Source organism: Apodemus sylvaticus, chromosome 4 (genome assembly GCF_947179515.1).
Source record: "Apodemus sylvaticus chromosome 4, mApoSyl1.1, whole genome shotgun sequence".
NCBI classification, from domain to species: domain Eukaryota; kingdom Metazoa; phylum Chordata; class Mammalia; order Rodentia; family Muridae; genus Apodemus; species Apodemus sylvaticus.
The window spans coordinates 41,276,843-41,295,845 of NC_067475.1; the positions used below are offsets into that span (position 1 = coordinate 41,276,843).

Consider the following 19,003-nt stretch of genomic DNA (forward strand, 5'->3'; position numbering starts at 1 on the left):
GCTGCTGCTGCTGCTGCTGCTGCTGCTGCGGCTGCTGCTGTGGCGGAGGCGGAGGCGGCGGCGGTGGCAGCGGCGACGGCCCTGGGCCTCAAACTCTCCTTAAAGAGCTCAGAGAGGGCTGTGTACCTACCAAGTCTTATTGCCTTCCCTATCGACGGTTACTGTTTTTCTCCAGTTCCGCTGTTGTGTCCATGCAGGGAGCAGCTGTCCCTCCTGAGTCTGCAGCTTGATCTTGGGCTGTTAATGTTATAACAATCCTCCCTTGCCCCTCTACCGCTCAACCACTCAGGCTAGCAGCTGCCTAGGGAGACGACCATAGACGGCCCTTCCCAGCCTGAAGAATTATGAGCTGGCTGAGACACTGCACACCCTGAGATGGAAACTGCAGAGAAAGTACACGTTGTTTGTAAGATCAATCTGAAGGTTTCCATACGCCCAGATTCTCTTGACTGTGTTAAGCATAAGAGTTCTTTTTTTTTTAGCTGACTGGCTCCTTTCCTCTTCTGCAAAAATTTTAGCTTCAGATACCTTTTTAAAGCAGGGCAAGGTGTGTGTGTGTGTGTGTGTGTGTGTGTGTTCATGTATGCACATGCTTGTCCACTGCACCACTTCTGGGTCTTGTGATGGACATACCAACTAACCAAGTGTAGGACAGGATTATTATCGATGGCACTGCCCCTGGCTAGGGATGGATAAAGAGGCTTAGGGAAGGATGCCAGGCCTGTGAGCAGAGCTGGCCCCTGCAAACAGAAAGGACACCAGCCCGTGCTTACGCTGATATGAAATGTATAAGCAGAAAACAAGCCTGAGGCTCTGAATGGTCCCTGCCTCTACTTACCCTCCCATGTCCTCTCCCACCTCATCCTTTCCTAGTTATCTTTCCTCACTCCCATTTACCCAGATCCAGCTTGGAAGGACTGCCTTTGAGACCACAGCACTCTAACACACACTCCCTACAGCTCTGATACTGGACTCTGAGGCCAGGAGCTGGCCAGCCTTAGCTTAACAAAAGAAATCCAGGCCGCAGGCCTTGGTGAAGAAGAGTGTGTTCACTTACAGCTTTGGGCAGAACTGGAGGACAGAAAGTTGTTAGTTTCTCTCCACCTTTTCTGTTGGAGTCTTACGAGCCATGAGAACAGAGCCAGGAAATACTCGTATGTGGACTGGGCGGTGTGACAGATCTCCGTGCAGTGTGAAGACTCTTCCTAGGAGGCATGGACTCCTCCTGTGGTGACAGGGAGTACCTGGGGCACCCTAGGAAAGCTTTAATTCTTTGAGGTCCATTTTTCAAGGTTCTTGTCACGCTACTCACATCTCTCCCGTGCTGAATTAAAACCCCAGCAATGGTTCACAGTAGTGTGGAGGGAACTCAAATAAGCCCTAGCCCTTACTCTCCCCACAAACTTTCCAAAGGAGATATCACATGTGAAACCATGATGCGTAGAAAATATAGCGCTGTTATTAGATAACTCTCCAGTGAGGTAGGCAAACATCACACACGCCTACACACCACGCTCCCAAGTCCAGATAACATCAAGTGTCATATTCTATCCCAGAAGGACAGAAGATATGCCAAGGTTGGGTCAACTATCGAGCCACATAGGCACACTGAGCCACACTTCCGTGTACTGCCTTAAAAACAGAAAAAGAGTGGTCCTGCCTCTTAGCAAAGGGGACCTGTCATCCTTATGAAACTGAGGAGGGACTTGAGAAGAAGGAAGGGACAAGGGTTTCCTCCCCTGTGTGGTCTACAGTTGATGAGTCCTGTTCCTTTGGGGGCCGCAAGGTCTGGTGTCCTCCCCTGAGCCTCTGTCCAACCTTGACTGAAGACAGAGACGCCAATAATAATAATAACTCTGAGGGCTGAATTTTGAGGGTAGGCACCAGGTTTTGTTTATCATTGTGTTTCCTAGTAACAATCTCTGGCATGCACTGAGCGCTTGAAGATTATTTAATACTCTTGGTTTGGGTTTGGGTTTTGGGGGGGCGTGTTTTTGTTTTGATTTTGAGACAGGGTCTCATGTAGCCTGGGCTGGCCTTGAACTCATGATGTTGCCAAGGCTGGTCTTAAACTCCTCCTGATCCTCCTTCCTCTGCCTCCTGAGAGCTGGGCTTCCAGGCTGGCTCTACCTGCTCGGCTTGCTGATTATTTTTACTTCAAAGTTGACAAGGAGTGCAGAGCCTCTGACGTACATTGGCTTTAAGGCAGGATAGCTTTGGAATACATGAGCATTCCTCATGTTAGGGGGTAGAGCCCCACAGCCTCGGAAATTCCCTGGATAAGCTTGCCAGTGCCAGATGCTCTCAGGCGGCATGCTGTATGTAAGAGACTAGTGAACGTACCACCGCGCTCATAACTAAGCTTATGTTAAGAGAAGAAATCTCGGCAGAGGACGAGCAGATGCGTATGAACGGTACAGTTGTTTGGACTGAAATTTCAAAGAGCCCACATTCCCTTTAAAAGTGGAGTTACAAAACCACAATAGCACCACTACCAACAAAATAACAAAAAAAGTCTGTGGATTGCAAGATGCCCATTGCCAAACTGAATCCTGACATTCTTTCCCCCATCATAAGTTTTTTTTATTTTATGAAATTTAAGCAAGCAATCCAAATACTCCTTCAAACTGGGAATAGTGTGTTGATGTGTATCAACTGTGTAGCCTTGCTGAGAGTTTTCTAAAATTAAGATGAAAAGAGCATTTTATAAAGAAAGACTCAGGATGCTTGATAGCCCAGGTACTGAGTGTTGGTATTTTGGGTAAAAGGATGTGAATTTGATTAAAGGTGGGGACAGGCAAAAGCAGATAGGTCTTTGGGACTCACTGGCTAGCCAGCCTAGTCTACATGGTGAGTTTTAAGCCAGGGAGAGACCATGACTCAAAAACCAAAAACAAAAACAGAAAACAAAGACAAAAAAACAAAGACAAAATAAACACCAAAGTGGATATTGTCTGTAGATCAATAGTCAAAGTTATCCTCTGACCTCCACACATATGCTTGCATGTACCTATGTGCGCCCACACATGCGAACATACCCACCACACACATAAACACATGAGAAAATTTTAGCACAGCCTTGACGCACTTAGGTAACGCAGGTGTGCTGAAGGGATAAAATGAAGTTATCCCAGTCAAGTTTGGTGGAAAAATTAAGTGACAGCCTCCTGAAGAAGACAAAGAGGAGGGGGATCTGGGTGTGCTAGGACATGCTCCCTGCTCACCCGCTACACCGCTGGCTACACCAGCATTCGCAAGCTGGACCCTCCCTGGGTGGGTGCACTTGCTGCTGGGGAAGGAAGGACTGTGGCGCTGGGACAGCGGGTGTCTCTGTGGCCAGGCAGTCACATGCCCTTGGCTTTTGCCAGGTGTTCATCATGGGTTATTCGGTGGTGGCCGGGGCAGCAGGAAGACTCCTCTTTGGATATGACAGCTTTGGCAACGTGTGTGGCAAGAGGAACTCCCCAGTGGAAGGGGCCCCCCTCTCCGGGCAGGACATGACTCTAAAAAAGTAAGTCTTTCGAGGTTTGGGGTTAGGTTTTAGACCTAGAGACATTCCAAAACTTTGCATTCATTTAAGAGCTTTGGCCATGTTTCTTATTTGAAACCCCGGTCCACCCATCTTAAAATGGGGGAAGCGAGCCGCTGTAGAGCCAGCCAGTCCTGGGCTCACATTCAGCCTCTGGTACTTCTCAGCTCAGTGAGCCAGGTCAGAGTCCCTAGCCTCTCGGAGACCAGAGGCTTGTAAACTGGTAATTACGCCTATCTTTCCAGGCTGTTCTAGGATCCAGGGAACCTGTGCCTGAACCAAGGCTTAGCAGATGTTTACTATTCCCCCGACAGTGTCTCAGACTCAGGCAGGTAGTGTTGTGCGTTATGCTTTGGAGGCAAAAATGTGAACCAGCCATTTCCTGGGTAGCAGGAGGAGGGAGAATGAGCCTTGTCTATTGGAATAGTTTTGGAGGCTGGGGACCGGGACGGTTGCACAGAACCATCTGCGCATTTAGCGCCCTGAAGTGTGTACTGGAAGTGATTAAAGGGTGCAGAGTGGATGTATATTTTAACATAATTTTCAATTTTTTAAACAAAATAAAGTCTGTGGGCATCATTCACCCGGGAAATCTGTCCCACCATTTCTCGTGTGCAAACTTCCTTCCTCCCTTCCCCAGTGGAGGGAGAGACGCTTCTAGACCCCTCCACTGCATGCTCACCCCTCAGTCAGCCCCCGGGGCTCTTCCTCTGTGGCGCTGTGACTTTAGCAGCCTGTATCAAGCCTTGGATACACATCAGTGAGCCACTGATGACAACGGCCAGCTCTGTGGCTGAGTAGCTCCAGGCCAGGTCTTGGGGCTCCCCGGGCTCTTCTGCTACTTTAAATCCCCAACCTCAGCTCTCTTCCTTCCCACTGGTGACCTCCCTGAGTTCTGCCATTCTCTGAAACATTCGAACACTTTGGAGAAGTTTCCATTAAGGCATTTATGTGTCCGTTTCTAGCATACTATGGACAGTTTAATCAACCCTTCTCTTTCTCAGTGACTCTTCAGGTAACCCCTGTTATATCACACACACACACACACACACACACACACACACACACTTCTCAGATGCAGAGCCTAAGAAGTGTTCGCTCACATTTGAATGTGGTTCACAAGACGCCCCCAGCTGGTTTATTAAATGTTCAGTTCTTTGGAAGCATTCGGCCACAAAGCTTGCCTTAGCCATACCACCATGTGGTGGTATGTGCCCACAGTGAAACCAACGAGAATCAGTGCCCTGAGGCATGCTTTTCTTTCCTCCGCTTTCTTTAGACATGTGTTCTTTATGAATGCCTGCAATGTGGACGTCAGAGACAAGGGCTTTGGCCCCACGGCCCTCTGCGTGTCCAGCTGTCCTGAGAAGCAGCTGGACACCTTAGAAGAGGTCCAGCTTTTTGCCAACATCAACGGTAGGTGCTGGGGACCCTTTCTTTCCCCACATCACCTGGGGTGGCAACTGGTAGAGTCCCAGATAATGTAACTTATTCTGAAGCTACTTTCTCTGAAAAGATACAAAGTATACACCTCTGCAGACACCCTTTATATGGAAAGGAATAGGAGTGTTTTCTCATGAGCTTGTTCAATGTCACTTGAGTCTTTCTGGGCGTATTTGAACCCCTACTTGCTCTGAGTGTGCTCCTAGCTCCCTGTGGTAAAAGGTCTCCCTAAGAGACCAAAAAGGAGACCGGGAGACACACGGTCCGAGGTTCACAGTCAAATCACCACGCAGAGGGTTTTTGGTGAAGGGGAGGTTCAGCAGGCATTTTCCCTAACCAGGAAGAGAGTCAGAAGCTGTACTGAAACCACTTGGTCCAGACAGTCCAGACTTACATTAATTAAAAAGTGAAACTAACAAAACAAAACAAGGCAACTTGTAAATTTTATCTGTCTGGAGAATGGAGTGTGAGATCTTAAAAAAATATTTTCAAAGCTAGATTAAAAATCACAAGCTCCTACAATAAATCATCTTCAAATAACCTTCAAATTATGTTAGTGCCAATCCTACAATTTATAGTATTGAATTTGGGTTTTTTGGAGAGAAAGAGTCTACCCTGGATGGCACATGTGCTCTTTCCAAGAGTTTGGGTTATACATTCGAATTCCTTCCTGATATGGTAAAATGGCTGTGGTTCCTTCACTGGCTTTCCAAGGAAGATGGATGCGAGACAGGAGAGCAGCCTGTGTGAGTGTGTCTTCTGCTTTCAGGCTCTTTCCTGTGTGTGTATAGTTTGAGTTCCTTCAACTATACTCAGAGTTCAAGTGCAGAGTCACTGTGTCCCGGGCTCCCGGTTCCTCCAAGGTAAGCTTATGAACCAGAGATGCGCGGTACTTGATGCTCCTGTCCCTCTGCTGTGCACAGTAAAAGGGAGATCCAGGGTGCAGCTCCCAATCCGGGACAAACAGAAACTGACTATTTACTACACATAATACTACACATAATAGTAAACAATGACTAAGTAAGGAGGAAACTCAGCCATCAATAAAGGCCCATGGGATCTTCTGATACTAGTGCTGGGTTGTCGAGATGGGTCAACAGGTGAGGAAGGCCATTGCCACGAAGCCTGGTGACCTGAGTTTCATGTCTAGGACACACATGATGTGAAGAGAGAACCCATTCCTGAAAACCACCTCTTCTATATGTGTACCATGGTACACATCACACACACATACACACACACACACACACACACACACACACACACACACATACACAGAGTGTAAGAGTTTTTTAAAAGACAGTGAAAACAAATATATATATATATATTATCCAATGAATGACTTTATGACAAGGCTACTGTACAGTTTTCCTTCTCCAGTTCTTTGTTACTATGAGAGCAAAACCAGCAGCAGCCATGTTTTCATTGTAACAATGTTGACAGTCTGTTGTTCAAGACTGTGCCAGAGAAATAAGCCTGGGGGTCTGGAGAGATGGCTTGGATTCCTCTTGCAGAGGAGTTTGGAGCTATTCCCAGGATGCACACGGCATCTCATAACCACTTGTAGCTCCAGTCCCAGGACATCCAACACCCCCTTCTGACCTGGGCTGGCACCATGCACACATGGGATGCCCATTCATACATGCATGCAGGCAAAAATTCATAAAACTAATTTTTAAAACCATTTTTGTGTATTCAAGTTAAGTTTATTAGAATTTTACACAAGGTTGTACACTGAGGTTTTAAAAGCTGTTTTATATATACATATGTATATATATTAAATTTATATATATAAAATATATAAATATATGTAATGTATTATATATATATATATATCAATAAATAGGCCAGGAAGAGCAAGGCCAAGCAGGCTTCGTCATTTTTCTTTTAGAGAACACACAAGCACAGGTCTTTATGAGCATCCTGGGTGAATCCCAAGGTCTTACTTGCTCCTGGCATGCTGCAGGCGTCTTGTAAGTGTTTATTGAGCTGTAACAAACCAGTGTTGGCGGGAGGGGCTCACATTGCCCCTTGGACAAGGCTAAGGCTTCAGGCAGGATGCTCTGCTCTACTAATTAAAGTTTGTTGAGTTTGCATGCCCATTCTTTTGGAAAATATAAATATGTTTACAATGGATAAGTACTCCATAAAAAGAAGTCTTACGAGGAGCAATCATTTCAGTAGAACAAGGCATTGCCTTGACCAGCTTGCACAGCGTTGATGATACTTTAGCTTGGGACCCAGATAGTAAAGAGTATTACAACTCTGTCACAACCCAGTGCGCACATAACTTCCTACGTAGGGATATAAAACAAATAGAAATGTCACAAAAAGACTTCCTCTTATTATATAAGATTCCTGCGATAGCTCCTATTCCAATAATTTCTAAAACGTATCTCTGTAAGGACAGCCAGTCAACATTCTAGAATAAAGAGGGGAGGGGCTCAAGAGCCCTCACTCCTAGCTGTGGCGTTGTTGACAGTTGAGAGTTTCTGGAAAAGGGAGGGGCCTTTCTCTTTAAGGGCGTGGCTTCTGGCGCTACACTTCAGTGGGTGGTACCACATCTAGAAGTGTATGGTCAGCACAAATTGGACTCAGTGGACCGAAAGGAAGGAAGGAAGGAAGGAAGGCAGGAAGGAAGGAGGGAGGAAGGAAGGAAGGAAAGATGGAAAACCAGGACACAAGGTTGTATATCTAGTTGGGGAGAGGATCTGGGAGAAGTTGTGGGGAGGAGAGGGGGTGAGTATAACCAAAATGCATTGTATGAAATCTTCAAAGAATTAATAAAAATGTTGTATTAAATAATCACAATCCTCTAACTGGTTGTAAATACAGTCTGAAAAATACCAGTATTGAAAGTCCTAAAGACGACAAGTGGGATTTTACTCTGTAGGAGGTGTCATCAGCCATCTTTTTGCGTTCTTGCCTAAAATGAGTGCTAGCGTGAGGTCATTTGGACAGGAAAGGATTATCTGCAGAGAAAGGTACTCAAGCCACTTTCACAGTATTTTATTTTTTGAAATATGGCTATCATTTCTTGTCTTAATGAAACACAAGTGAACCAGGAAAAAAACTGGAGTATTTTAGTGGGGAGGGGGAATTATGTGATGCTTGGACGAAAGGGGATTTTTTTTTTAAGCAATGCTTTAAAGTGTGCCTGCAGAAAGAATTGAAAGGAGACAGACAGACAGACAGACAGGGAATGTGTATTGTGTTTGTGATGGGGGGGGAGAGGGAGAGGAAAGAGAGAGAGAGAGAGAGCGAGAGAGAGAGAGCACATTCCCTCCCATGTAAGCATGCAGAGGCTAGAGAAACTCCGGGGTCATATTCACACACACCATCCAGGGTTTTGTCCTGGAGCTCACCAATGAGGCACCACCTCTGCTTCTCCAGTGCAAGGACAACAAGTGTGTGCCAACAACCTCCAACATTTTGGCACAAGTTCCTTGCACTCAATACTCTTACAAGGCAAGCACTTCACTGCGGGCTAAGCTACACCGGGAGCCCCAAGAATGGAATTTTCCCAAGGTTTCCATTTAAACAGAGTTGGATCAGCTGTCCTCTATCTGTCACTGGGGTGACAGCCATGATTCCAGGGGAAGCTTATGGGACGGCACAGGTGCTGAACTCGGTGCTGATTTGTGGTGCTTTCCCTCCTCGTTGCTTCCTTTTGTAACCTCCGGACATGTCCACTGGGGCCTCAGAGTGTTAGCACTGTAAGCACTGTCTTATAGATGAGAAGTCTGATCAGGGAAAGGTTGAGCTCATTTAGTGAGCATGGCATTCAAAACCCAGCAGTGTCCAAATTGGTCTCTGTAACCCAGTACAAACAATCAAGGCCAGCTTGGACAACCTGGTGAGTGGTCTCCTTAAGCTCACCCCAAGCTGGGAGGGGAAAATGTATCACATGTCCTGGAGCCGCCCCCTCCTCTCCCTCTGAAGCCAGACCCAGCCTTTTCATCTTCCAGCACAGACCTTGCCAACACTAACTTTCCAAGTGCGGACAGAAGAAATGATTGACTAGCCCCTTTTTGGATAAAGCAAGAGAGACAAAAATAGGCTTGGGGGCACCGTTTCCTTCTCCTCCACAAGGAAGCATTTGTTTAGGATGGAAATTATCATATTTATCACGGAAGAGCTGTGCCAAGCCTTAAAAGCTACAAAACATGAGAAGTGTGGCTACAAAGCCAAAGAACATTTTCTAAATACTTCTTCTGACTACATCAATTGTTCCTTCTGCCTGTGTCGAGCGTGGAAGGTAGAACACTCCCTTTTAGAGCAGTGGGTGAGTTTCAAGAAGGCGTGTGCACCTGTGCATGAGCTCTGGGGAGCAATGAAAAAGCATTTCAGAAGATAACAATGTTTTTCGCTTTGGTGATTAGCGTAGTGTTAGCTTAGCGCCATATTTTGAGTCCACCATGCATTTTAGAAGGTTTCGGATGCTCCCCACACTCCTGCCTCCCAACTCAGTTCTAGTTCTAGCCCCCTGTTTAACACTGTGTCATTTGCTTCAGTGAAATCCGCATGCAAATGTACCCACATCTATCTGGGCAGCTGTCCAGACTACTTCCTGCAAGTTGGAGTGGTTTTGCTAGTGGTAATGAAATGCAGAAATATGAAAGAAACCTCAGGCTAATGTGTCTCTGGCCAAGTTAATGATGGGCATTTTCATTAGACAGCTAGGTAGGCACCCAACATAAAAGACCCAAACTTTACATGTTTCTCTGTGGCCCATTCAGGGTAAGATGAGTCCTCTTGTCATTCTTTATCAGCACAGGATTAGTGAATCACACACACACACAAACACACACACACATACACATGCACACATACGCACAGTCACATGATTAAAACTAAGGTCTGGTGTAGAATAATATTTGCATCAAAGGAGTAAAATAGCATTAAGTCTATGTTTGTTCTTAGTTTTTAGAAACCCTAATGAAACTTAAGAACACATTTGCTTTTAAAACTCTTCCAATTTATTGGTGTTGTGAAACTGTTTAGTGGCAGACAAGCAAAAGAAATTAGAGGTTTAGAAATCAGAAATCAGGAGTAATTACTGGTCTGTAGAGGAAATTATTACAGACCTGGGAACTAAGAGAACCAACTGGAAAGCCCCTGTGGACAACAAAAGAACTCATTTGGGTGGCGTGGGATCAGCTAGCGTACTGAAATCTACACATTAACGGTTTTTTAAAAAATTCTAATTTACTACAGCAGGAACAAAGATCACATAGAAAGACACGAAAGTGCCTAGAAATCAGTTTAATAAGAAATATATGTGAACCTCAGGAGGAAAACATTGGCGCCATCTTAGGTATGCTGAAAATGAAAACAAATGGAAATGCACTCTATGTCAATCACACGATCCAGCACGAAAGGACTCTTGTCTATTGCTCTATTAGTTTATCATCATAGCAAGGGACAGATCAGCAGGATGAGATCCAAATATGGGAATTTACTGCATGATAAAACTGGCATTGTGAGTCAATGGGGAAATGTGAACTATTTAATAAATGGTATTAGATCTATCAGGGAGACATCCAATGGATGGTTTTTGTATAGAAAATGAAACCAGAGCATATTAGAAGCTCACAAGGATTCGTTCACAGCCTGAAAGCAGGGACGGCTTCCAGCGCCTTCTGAAAATCACAAAGAAGCAGGCCACGTATAGAAGCCCATGTCTGTCACCTTAGCACTCAGAAGGCTGAGACAGGAGGATTGCCATAAGTCTGAGACCAGCACTAAATAAATAAAAGTTTAATTTGAAAAAAAAAAATCTAAGAAATCTGGTTAGTATTATACTTGATAGTGAGCAACTGATGCTTTGTCATTAAGGTTAGAAAGAAGAAAGGGTGTCTATTCCAAACAGTTCTATTCAGCTCTGAAATGGAAGGCCTAGGAAAGGTAACAGGTACATGTTTATTTTAAAATAAGTAACAGTGGTCTAGAAATATCCAAAGGTTCTATAAAATATTAAGCAAATTGAGCAAAGAAACAAAACACAGGTTAATTGCCTTTCTGAGCCAGGTATAGTGGTGTACACCTTTAATCCTAGCACCCAGGAGGCAGAGGCAGGTGGATGTCTGTGTTTGAGGCCAACCTGGTCTACACTGTAAGTTCTAGAACAGTTAGGACTACACACAGAAACCCTGTCTCAAATAAATAGCTATTTGTACTCTTGTTGCAAAATAAAAGTTTCAAAGTTTATCTTTATCAAAAATTTTTAAAATTAAAAAACTTAGAAGCTTAGCAGTTAAAATCCATGACCTTAGCTGAAAAGAAATGAAAGAACCAGTGTTTATAAACAGACCTGTTTATACAATTAACTTAATATCAATAGAATGTCATCTCTCTTCACATTGCTTTATATGTTCACATCCCAATGACATTTGCAAAAAATTGTCAAGTTTATTCTAAAAACAAAGCAAAGATAAAGATGTAGGTGTTATCATTTACAGAATCATATTGCAATATGTCTTCCATAACTCATGGCCTCAGGTGAAGGTACTGTTTGGGAGGCTATGGAGGCTAAGGAAACATCAAGAGGGGACCTAATTAGAGGAAGTGGGTTTCTAGTCTCTGGCCCCTTCCTGCCTCCTGCTCTCTGCTCCCTTCCTCCTACCACTTCCTGTCTACCCACGGTGAAGAATCTCCTCTACCACAAACACGATGGTATTCTCAAGAACACAGGGGCAAGCAAACATGGACTGAGACCCCTGAGGTCAGGATTCAAATAAATTTGTCTGCCCTTGAGTTGTTTATGTTTGTTCAACCTATTGGGCGAGTGTAGACACAGCTATAGAAGACACATGAATGTCTGGGCAGATGGCTCCGTGGATAAAGGCTTGCTGCACAAACATGAAGATGAGCTTGACTGTTAAGAACCCGTGTACAGCTAGATGCAGAAGAGCACCCATCTGTAATCCCAGGGCTCCCATGGGAAGATGGAAAGGAGAGTCAGGAGAATTCCCGAAGCCTATGGCCAGCTAGCTTGGTCAATGCAACAGAAACCAACCAAGAGACCATGTCTAAGACAAGACCTTGAGTTGCCCCCTAGCCTCTACAATGCACACACATATACTAAATGTTTTAAAGAATAAACATTACTTTTAAAATGAATGAATGAAGGGACTAAGGTGTTTTTCAATAAAGCTTTAGGTATCCAGAGGAAGAAAAATTAAAAAAGCAGCGAGCCACGTTTGATTGTCCTCTACTGTCAAGTAATAACACAAGGACAAACAGCTCAGTAGGACTAGGCAAAGATGTGAGCAGACCCGACCCATGAGGGCCTCCACACACTCACCACAAGAGTTAGTTATTTAGAATGCAGTAAAACTAAGAACTGGAGAGGACATGGTAGCAGAACAACCATGTGTATGTGTCCAGGAAGACTGTGCATGGAGAAACTCGTCGAAGCAGGGAAAAAGGGATTTCAGCACATCCTCACCACATGACCCATCTTTACCTGAAAGAATGAAAATTGCACATCCAAAAATGATAAGATATATATGTGAATGTTTTAAACATCTTTATGTTTGGTATTTGTAACAACTCAAATGGCAGTTGTGATAGTGTGTATATGCTCGGCCCAGGGAGTGGCACTATTAGAAGGTGTGGCCCTGTTGGAGTAGGTGTGTCACTGTAGGTATGGACTATAAGACCCTCATCCTAGCTGCCTGGAAGACAGTATTCTGCTAGCAGCCTTCAGATGAGGGTGTAGAACTCTCAGCTCCTCGAGCACCATGCCTGCCTGGATGCTGCCATGCTCCTGCCTTGATGATAATGGACTGAACCTCTGAACCTGTAAGCCAGCCCCAATTAAATGGTGTCCTTATAAGAGTTGCCTTGGTCATGGTGTCTGCTCACAGCAGTGAAACCCTAACTAGGACAGATGTCATCAGTCAACAAGAACTGGCATTGTATATTCATCGAGGGTGCAGGCTCAGGTACTGGAAGCCTGTTGATATGTGCCACACCCAAGTGGAAGGAACTTGACACAAGAAGCTGGGTTCAGATCCCCAGCACAGTGTAAACCAGGCACGATGGTTTAAGACCCAGTAGAGAATCGGGAGCTCCCAATCATCCTTGGCCGCAGGAGTTTGACAGCGGCCTTTCTCTGAAAACAATCAGAACAATCATCTCCATAAGAGAATGAGGGGACTTACCGCAGCTATCAAAATCTTCCACGTCCTAATCAGGCCCCAGTGGTTTCATGCCTGCAATCCCAGCACATGGAAGGTGCAGGCGTAAAAACTCCAAGTTTATGCCTGTTGTTTTTAACAAAATCGCAAACATTAGATTTTACCAATGAAGACTCAGGAGCCATGTGCTGGGGTAAAAGCCTACAAGCACAGAGAGGCAGAGAAAACACCCAACTGACCTTCCTTCTTAGACGTCCCAAAATAAAGCTTTCTGCTCTCTTCACTGTCTCAAAAATCCCTCAACCCAAATCCCCCTCCCTTCTACTTCCTGTGTGTCTCTCTATTCATCCTCCTGATGTCCTCTTACTCTTTTTCCCTGTCATTGGTTCCTCTATGGTTCATTTCCTGTCAACTGGTTACTGGCTCTGCCTCTTGACCTATGGTTGACTTCATTTAATCCTGTGTACAATAAGCAGAAAGCTCTGGATTACAGGTGGTAAGGCTGAGCCACAAAACTAGGTTTTTCCAGTAACTAACGCAATCTGGGGTTCACAGTGTAATCAAATACCCTGCAGAAATGGCCAGCACTGCCTACATAATGAGATAATGAGATGGGACAGCAGTTAGTGGGGGGCTTGGGGTGGCCCTAGCATTGCCTTGAAAAGGGTAGTAGTTATATGAACACATGTAGTTGCCAAAAGTCTCATTACGTATTGCAAATTTTACAACAGTAAAACCAGAAAATCCCAGGGGCCAGAGAGATGGCTCAGAGTTTAAAAGTGAATATTGGCCGGGCGTGGCGGCGCACGCCTGTAATTCCAGCACTTGGGAGGCAGAGGCAGGAGGATTTCTGAGTTTGAGGCCAGCCTGGTCTACAGAGTGAGTTCCAGGACAGCCAGGACCACACAGAGAAACCCTGTCTCAAAAACAAGCAAAAAAATAAATAAATAAAAGTGAATATTGCTCTTGCGAAGGACCCTGGTTCAATTCCCTGCACCCCAGTAAGTGGCTCACAACCAACTATAATCCAGTTCCAGGGAATCCAATGTCTGGCCTCCTCAGGTACCCGTACTCACCTGCAAACACATACACATAATTAAAAATAAAGTAATTCTTTACAAAAATACAGGAAGTCCTCCTATTCTGGTATGTGTAGAGCCGTAAGATGCATTACTAAAAGTGAACAATGGATCAGTGTGTAGTGTACGTAAAGGGGGAAATGTGGTGTGATTTATGTGTTTACAGATAGGTAACACACAAATTTATTCTTGTGTATATGTCATTCCATAGCCATTGCATCCTACAAACAGAATACAAGACGTAGCCAGAAAAAAATTGGATTTTTCCCCCTTCCCTTCTGTGTATTTAAATTTATTCAGTGAAACTAGTCAGTCCTCCAGAGCTCTTGCTCTTCAACTAGACACAGGCAGCTCCTGAGTCTTCTCTGGTTACTGTTTTTTTTTTTTTAAGATTTACTATTTATTTATTTATTTATTCATTCATTCATTCATTCATTATATGTAAGTACACTGTTGCTGTCTTCAGATGCTCGAGAAGAGGGTGTCAGATCTCATTACAGATGGTTGTGAGTCACCATGTGATTGCTGGGATTTGAACTCAGGACCTTCCGAACAGCAGTCAGTGCTCTTAACCGCTGAGTCATCTCTCCAACCCCTCTGGTTACTCTAAGGTACTAAATGTTTTGTGTTCTCTGCTCTGGCTAGTCATTTGGGAAGCCCTCTTCAGTGCTGAGGGAGGCAGTATGCGCCCTCGTTCTGCTGAGGTCCCCACTGCCTTCCACGGAGCTGCCTTTGACATGGTCAATAGAACCCAGCTATGTAGACCCAGACCCAGCACGTGGAGCACATCTGGACCTCAGGAAGCCCTCGTACATCCCTCATCCCTGACAAATGAGCCAGGGCGGCATAGACTTCCTAACCAAAGCCACTGCCCTCCAGATGTTACAGGACGGTTCACAGCTTAGTCCATGGGCTTCTCTAAACTGTATTCCATGCAATCCTCTGTATCTGACCACTTAGGAGAATTAGACGTGATTCTCATTTTCTTCCTCTTGGGGATGGGATGAAGTTTCATGACAGTTCTCAAAAGCAAAACAAACTCTAGCACTGATCTGACAATGACTGCTCTTATTGACACCTGAACCTGGCAGAAATTATGTTTATGCAAATGAAAAAACAAAAAACAAAATCAGACAAGGGGGTCAGAGATCTCAGGGCAGAATGTATAGTCTATGAAAAATGATTCTAACTTTATTACAAATGTATGATAGGGCACAGTGGCACACACCTTTGATCCCATGAGTCCCATAAGATCAAGGACTATAGAGTGAGACCCTGTCTATAAGTAAGAAAATAAATAAATAAATGGCAGGCCTCACCTCCAAGAGACTGGAAGGAAAAGGATCTGTCCTAGGTAACGTTGGGAAACAGCTTTGTCACTAGTGGTCTAGGCTAAAGGCAAGGAGTGTGGAACATAGAGCACGCTGGAATTAGTGAACCCATTGACACAGGAGTCCTGACAGTAAACAAGGGCACAGTGAAAACACTGAGCTGGGCCACTACATGGGCAGAAAGAAAGGTTTGTTGGGCATCAAACTGCCATGGCTGTCTCTGGGTCTAGGAGTGGGACAAGGAGAGGATCAAAGTGTCGGAAAGGCAAGACAATTTTATATGCAGTCCGGTGGAGGGGAGGCAGTTGGGGATGGCTTTGATCTGATCCATGCTGTTTGGATTGACCAGTAACTAGATGCCCTTGCCCAAGGTTTTTAGTTCATCTTTGAGGGCAGGGGAATTAAGAGAGGTTGTTTGTAAACAGAAACCCACCCTTAGTTCTCTGTTTAATCAGTCACAATCCTTCTGGTCACCCTTCCAAAGTCCTTCTCTTGAAAGCATTGTCACCAACACAGCTGTTTAGGGGCAGGTAACCTACTGGACCAAAATTAACTGGAAATGGTGGGTTTTTCCTTGTTTTGTTTTGCTTTATTTATTTATTTTGTTTGTTTGTTTGGTTGGTTGGTTGGTTGGTTGGTTCTGGTTTTCAAGACAGGGCTGGCCTCTAACTCACAGAGATTGCCTGGCTTTGCCTCCCAAGTGCTAGGTCCTAGCTGGACAAGCTTTCAAAGTATTGCACTAGGCTTGATGACAAGGGTCTAAATCAGCGACCTTCAACAGCAGTAAGCAAATCTAAGAAATGGCTCCTGGCTTCTAATTGCCACTTTGCAATGGACTCTTGGACAAATAGCTGATTGGATGAGGTCTTGGATGAAGAAAATGCCATGTAATTCTGGTATTATTTTATAGAGCCAGAATATAAAGAAATGAAGCAGGAAGGGGAGGGGAAGGGAAGGAGGAAGAGAAAGAAGAGAAAGGAGTAGGCTGATATTGTTATTGGCAAGAAAATAATCACAGATAATATAAATACTTCACTCTGTAGGAGGCAGGGCTTGAGTTTCCTCCCCTTGAGAGCGAGCAAGCCTTAGGGATCCATTGCCAAAGACTAGAGGATGAAAAGAGAAAACAACAACCTTGATAAAGTTTTCAAGGGCAATTCACAGTGATGTTGCCTTGCCAGCTAAGTTCACTGGTGGGATTTTACAAAAGCAGCATGTCATCTTACAGTGATGCCTTCTTCTAAACTCAGAATGGTAGTCTAGTTACTGGGAGAACAGCAGGGAGAGTCTACAAGTGGAGAGAGGGAGTTTGCAACCATCAAGAATCTTCAGAGATGGCAAAGTTATGAGAAACAACAAATTGTTATGGACCAAAGAGGATCGTGACAACAAGATGTGACTTGATGTCCTGACTTGTACCCCGGGACAGAGAAAGAACACTGGTGTAATATCACGGAATCAAATTAAAGCTGTAATTTCCTTAACTGCACACTGCCAAGGCTAAGGCTGAACCCTCATGAATGTGCTGTGGGCACGTAAAACATTAATGTTGGGGAGCACAAACAAAGGGTATGTAGGACTCTCTGTTCCATCTTTAAGGCTTTCCTGAAGCTCTAAAATCATTCCAAAATTAAGCATTTATCTTTCAAAATGCTCTTCTCATCAACTTCCAACCCTTTCATGCCTTTGATGTGGATGTTGGCATCAAGAAAAGACTAACTTATTCCCCCTACTTCCTTTGTTTTAGCAAGCTCAGCATTGTTGGGATTAGGAGAGAGTTTTTTTAAGTATAATTTTGGTTATCTTGAGGTCAATTGCAAACTTCCATTTGGATTTCCTATCACATTTCCATGGGCTTTCAAATATCTCTAAAATAAGATGCATGAAGCTACAAACAAGGATTGCCTGTGGAGAATGGTGCTCAGTGGCTGTACACGAGAAAGATTTAGTCCACTGGACCCTCTAAAATTAATCATGTGATGTTTTACCCCTTCAAAACTTCAACTTTAATTTTCCTGCTGCATTACTTTCCTGTTAAATCACTACAGGGTGACCCAAGAACTCTTCTTATACTATTGTGACCACCCAAGGAAGGTTCTTCCACATATCTATGGTGGACTTCAGTGGGAGCTGCAGAAGCCATCTTCTTTTATTTCCCTGCTTCCTCTTTATACATTTCACAAAATGGCAGCTGTCTGGTTTTCAATAATCCATGAGATGATCCAACACTTCATAGCCTAGGAGTCTTACCCCACTGTTTGGAGCCCAGACGTTGGTGGAAGACCCTATGAGGTATTTGTGGTTCACGAAGTCTTTAAAACGGATATTCCTGTGTGTGTTTAAATTTTAGAGAGGATCCCAGAAAAGATTAGCTTTCACAGAGGCTTAAGGTCCAAGTCAAATGAGCTTTGCTTCACTTTCTAAAGAGGACAGAAGAGAGTCTTTACAGTCATTAGTGTGGCTTCTGGTTGACCCAGTCCACCCCCATAACTATTCCTCAAAGAAATGTCATTGTTGGGATTAGGAGAGAGTTCAGGGAGTAAAGTATTTGCTGCTCCAGCATGAGGATATGAGTTCAAATTTCCAGCACCCACATAAAGACTAGTCACAGAGGTGTGAACTTATTACTCTGAGCTGGGAGACAAAGATACAGCACTCACTGACCAGCCAGTCAAGATAATTGGTGAGCTCCAGGTTTCATGAAGAGACCCTGTCTCAAGACGGTGGAATAAGAGAGGGAGACAACTTAGATTGTCCTCTGACCTGTGCACACACGTACACACAGAAGCACATGCACATGTACATGTAAACATATATACCATCATGCACATACAACACACACAAAGAGAGAGAAGGAGGGAAAAGGGATGGAGGGAGGGAGAGAGAAATTGCTAGTGTTTGGGCTTCTGCGTGTTCCCTTAATCGGTTTCTCATCATGTTTATTAGGAAATCACTATAAAAAAAAAGTGATTCTTTTTGGCTGCCTATCTTTCTAACATGTGCTTTGCAAGAAGGCTGCTAAACTTTTTTTTACTGTTTAAGTTGTGTGTGCACATGCATGTGTGCTTGTGTGTGTGTGTGTGTGTGTGTGTGTGTGTGTTCAAGCATGCATAAGTGGGGCAGATGCTATACTGCATATGTGGAGGGCAGGGAATGACATCCTGATTGTCTTTAGAGTCAAGTAAGTGCCTTTACCTGCTGAGCCATGTCATTGGTCATGAAGCTTGTGGTTTGGGGATGCTGGAATTTAGAATATAAACATTTTAAAGAGAAATGATAATTCACTTTCCATGGATTCTGTCTTTTCTTCTCAGCAAGCCCTTCCCCTTGTTTAACCGGTGCATCCCTCAGACGCCTGAATGCTATTCCTTATTTGCATCAGTCTGGATAAACGATGCTGACGCTCTCCATCGGATTCTAAGTGGGATAATGGCGGGAAAGGACACCATCCTCGGCCTGTGTGTCTTCACATTTGGT

The 19,003-nt window shown here is 44.3% G+C and overlaps 1 protein-coding gene across 2 annotated transcripts in view; it reads left to right on the forward strand.

The window, feature by feature from the left end:
* Positions 1–19,003, forward strand: part of Slc44a3 (solute carrier family 44 member 3) — a 74,081-nt gene that overhangs the window by 1,934 nt on the left and 53,144 nt on the right. For both annotated transcript variants that reach the window (XM_052179330.1, XM_052179329.1), the window contains exons 3-6: positions 3,369–3,511; positions 4,809–4,945; positions 5,742–5,835; positions 18,841–19,001. In XM_052179330.1, the coding sequence (XP_052035290.1) occupies positions 3,369–3,511; positions 4,809–4,945; positions 5,742–5,835; positions 18,841–19,001 (535 nt within the window). The remainder of the gene's footprint in view (positions 1–3,368; positions 3,512–4,808; positions 4,946–5,741; positions 5,836–18,840; positions 19,002–19,003) is intronic.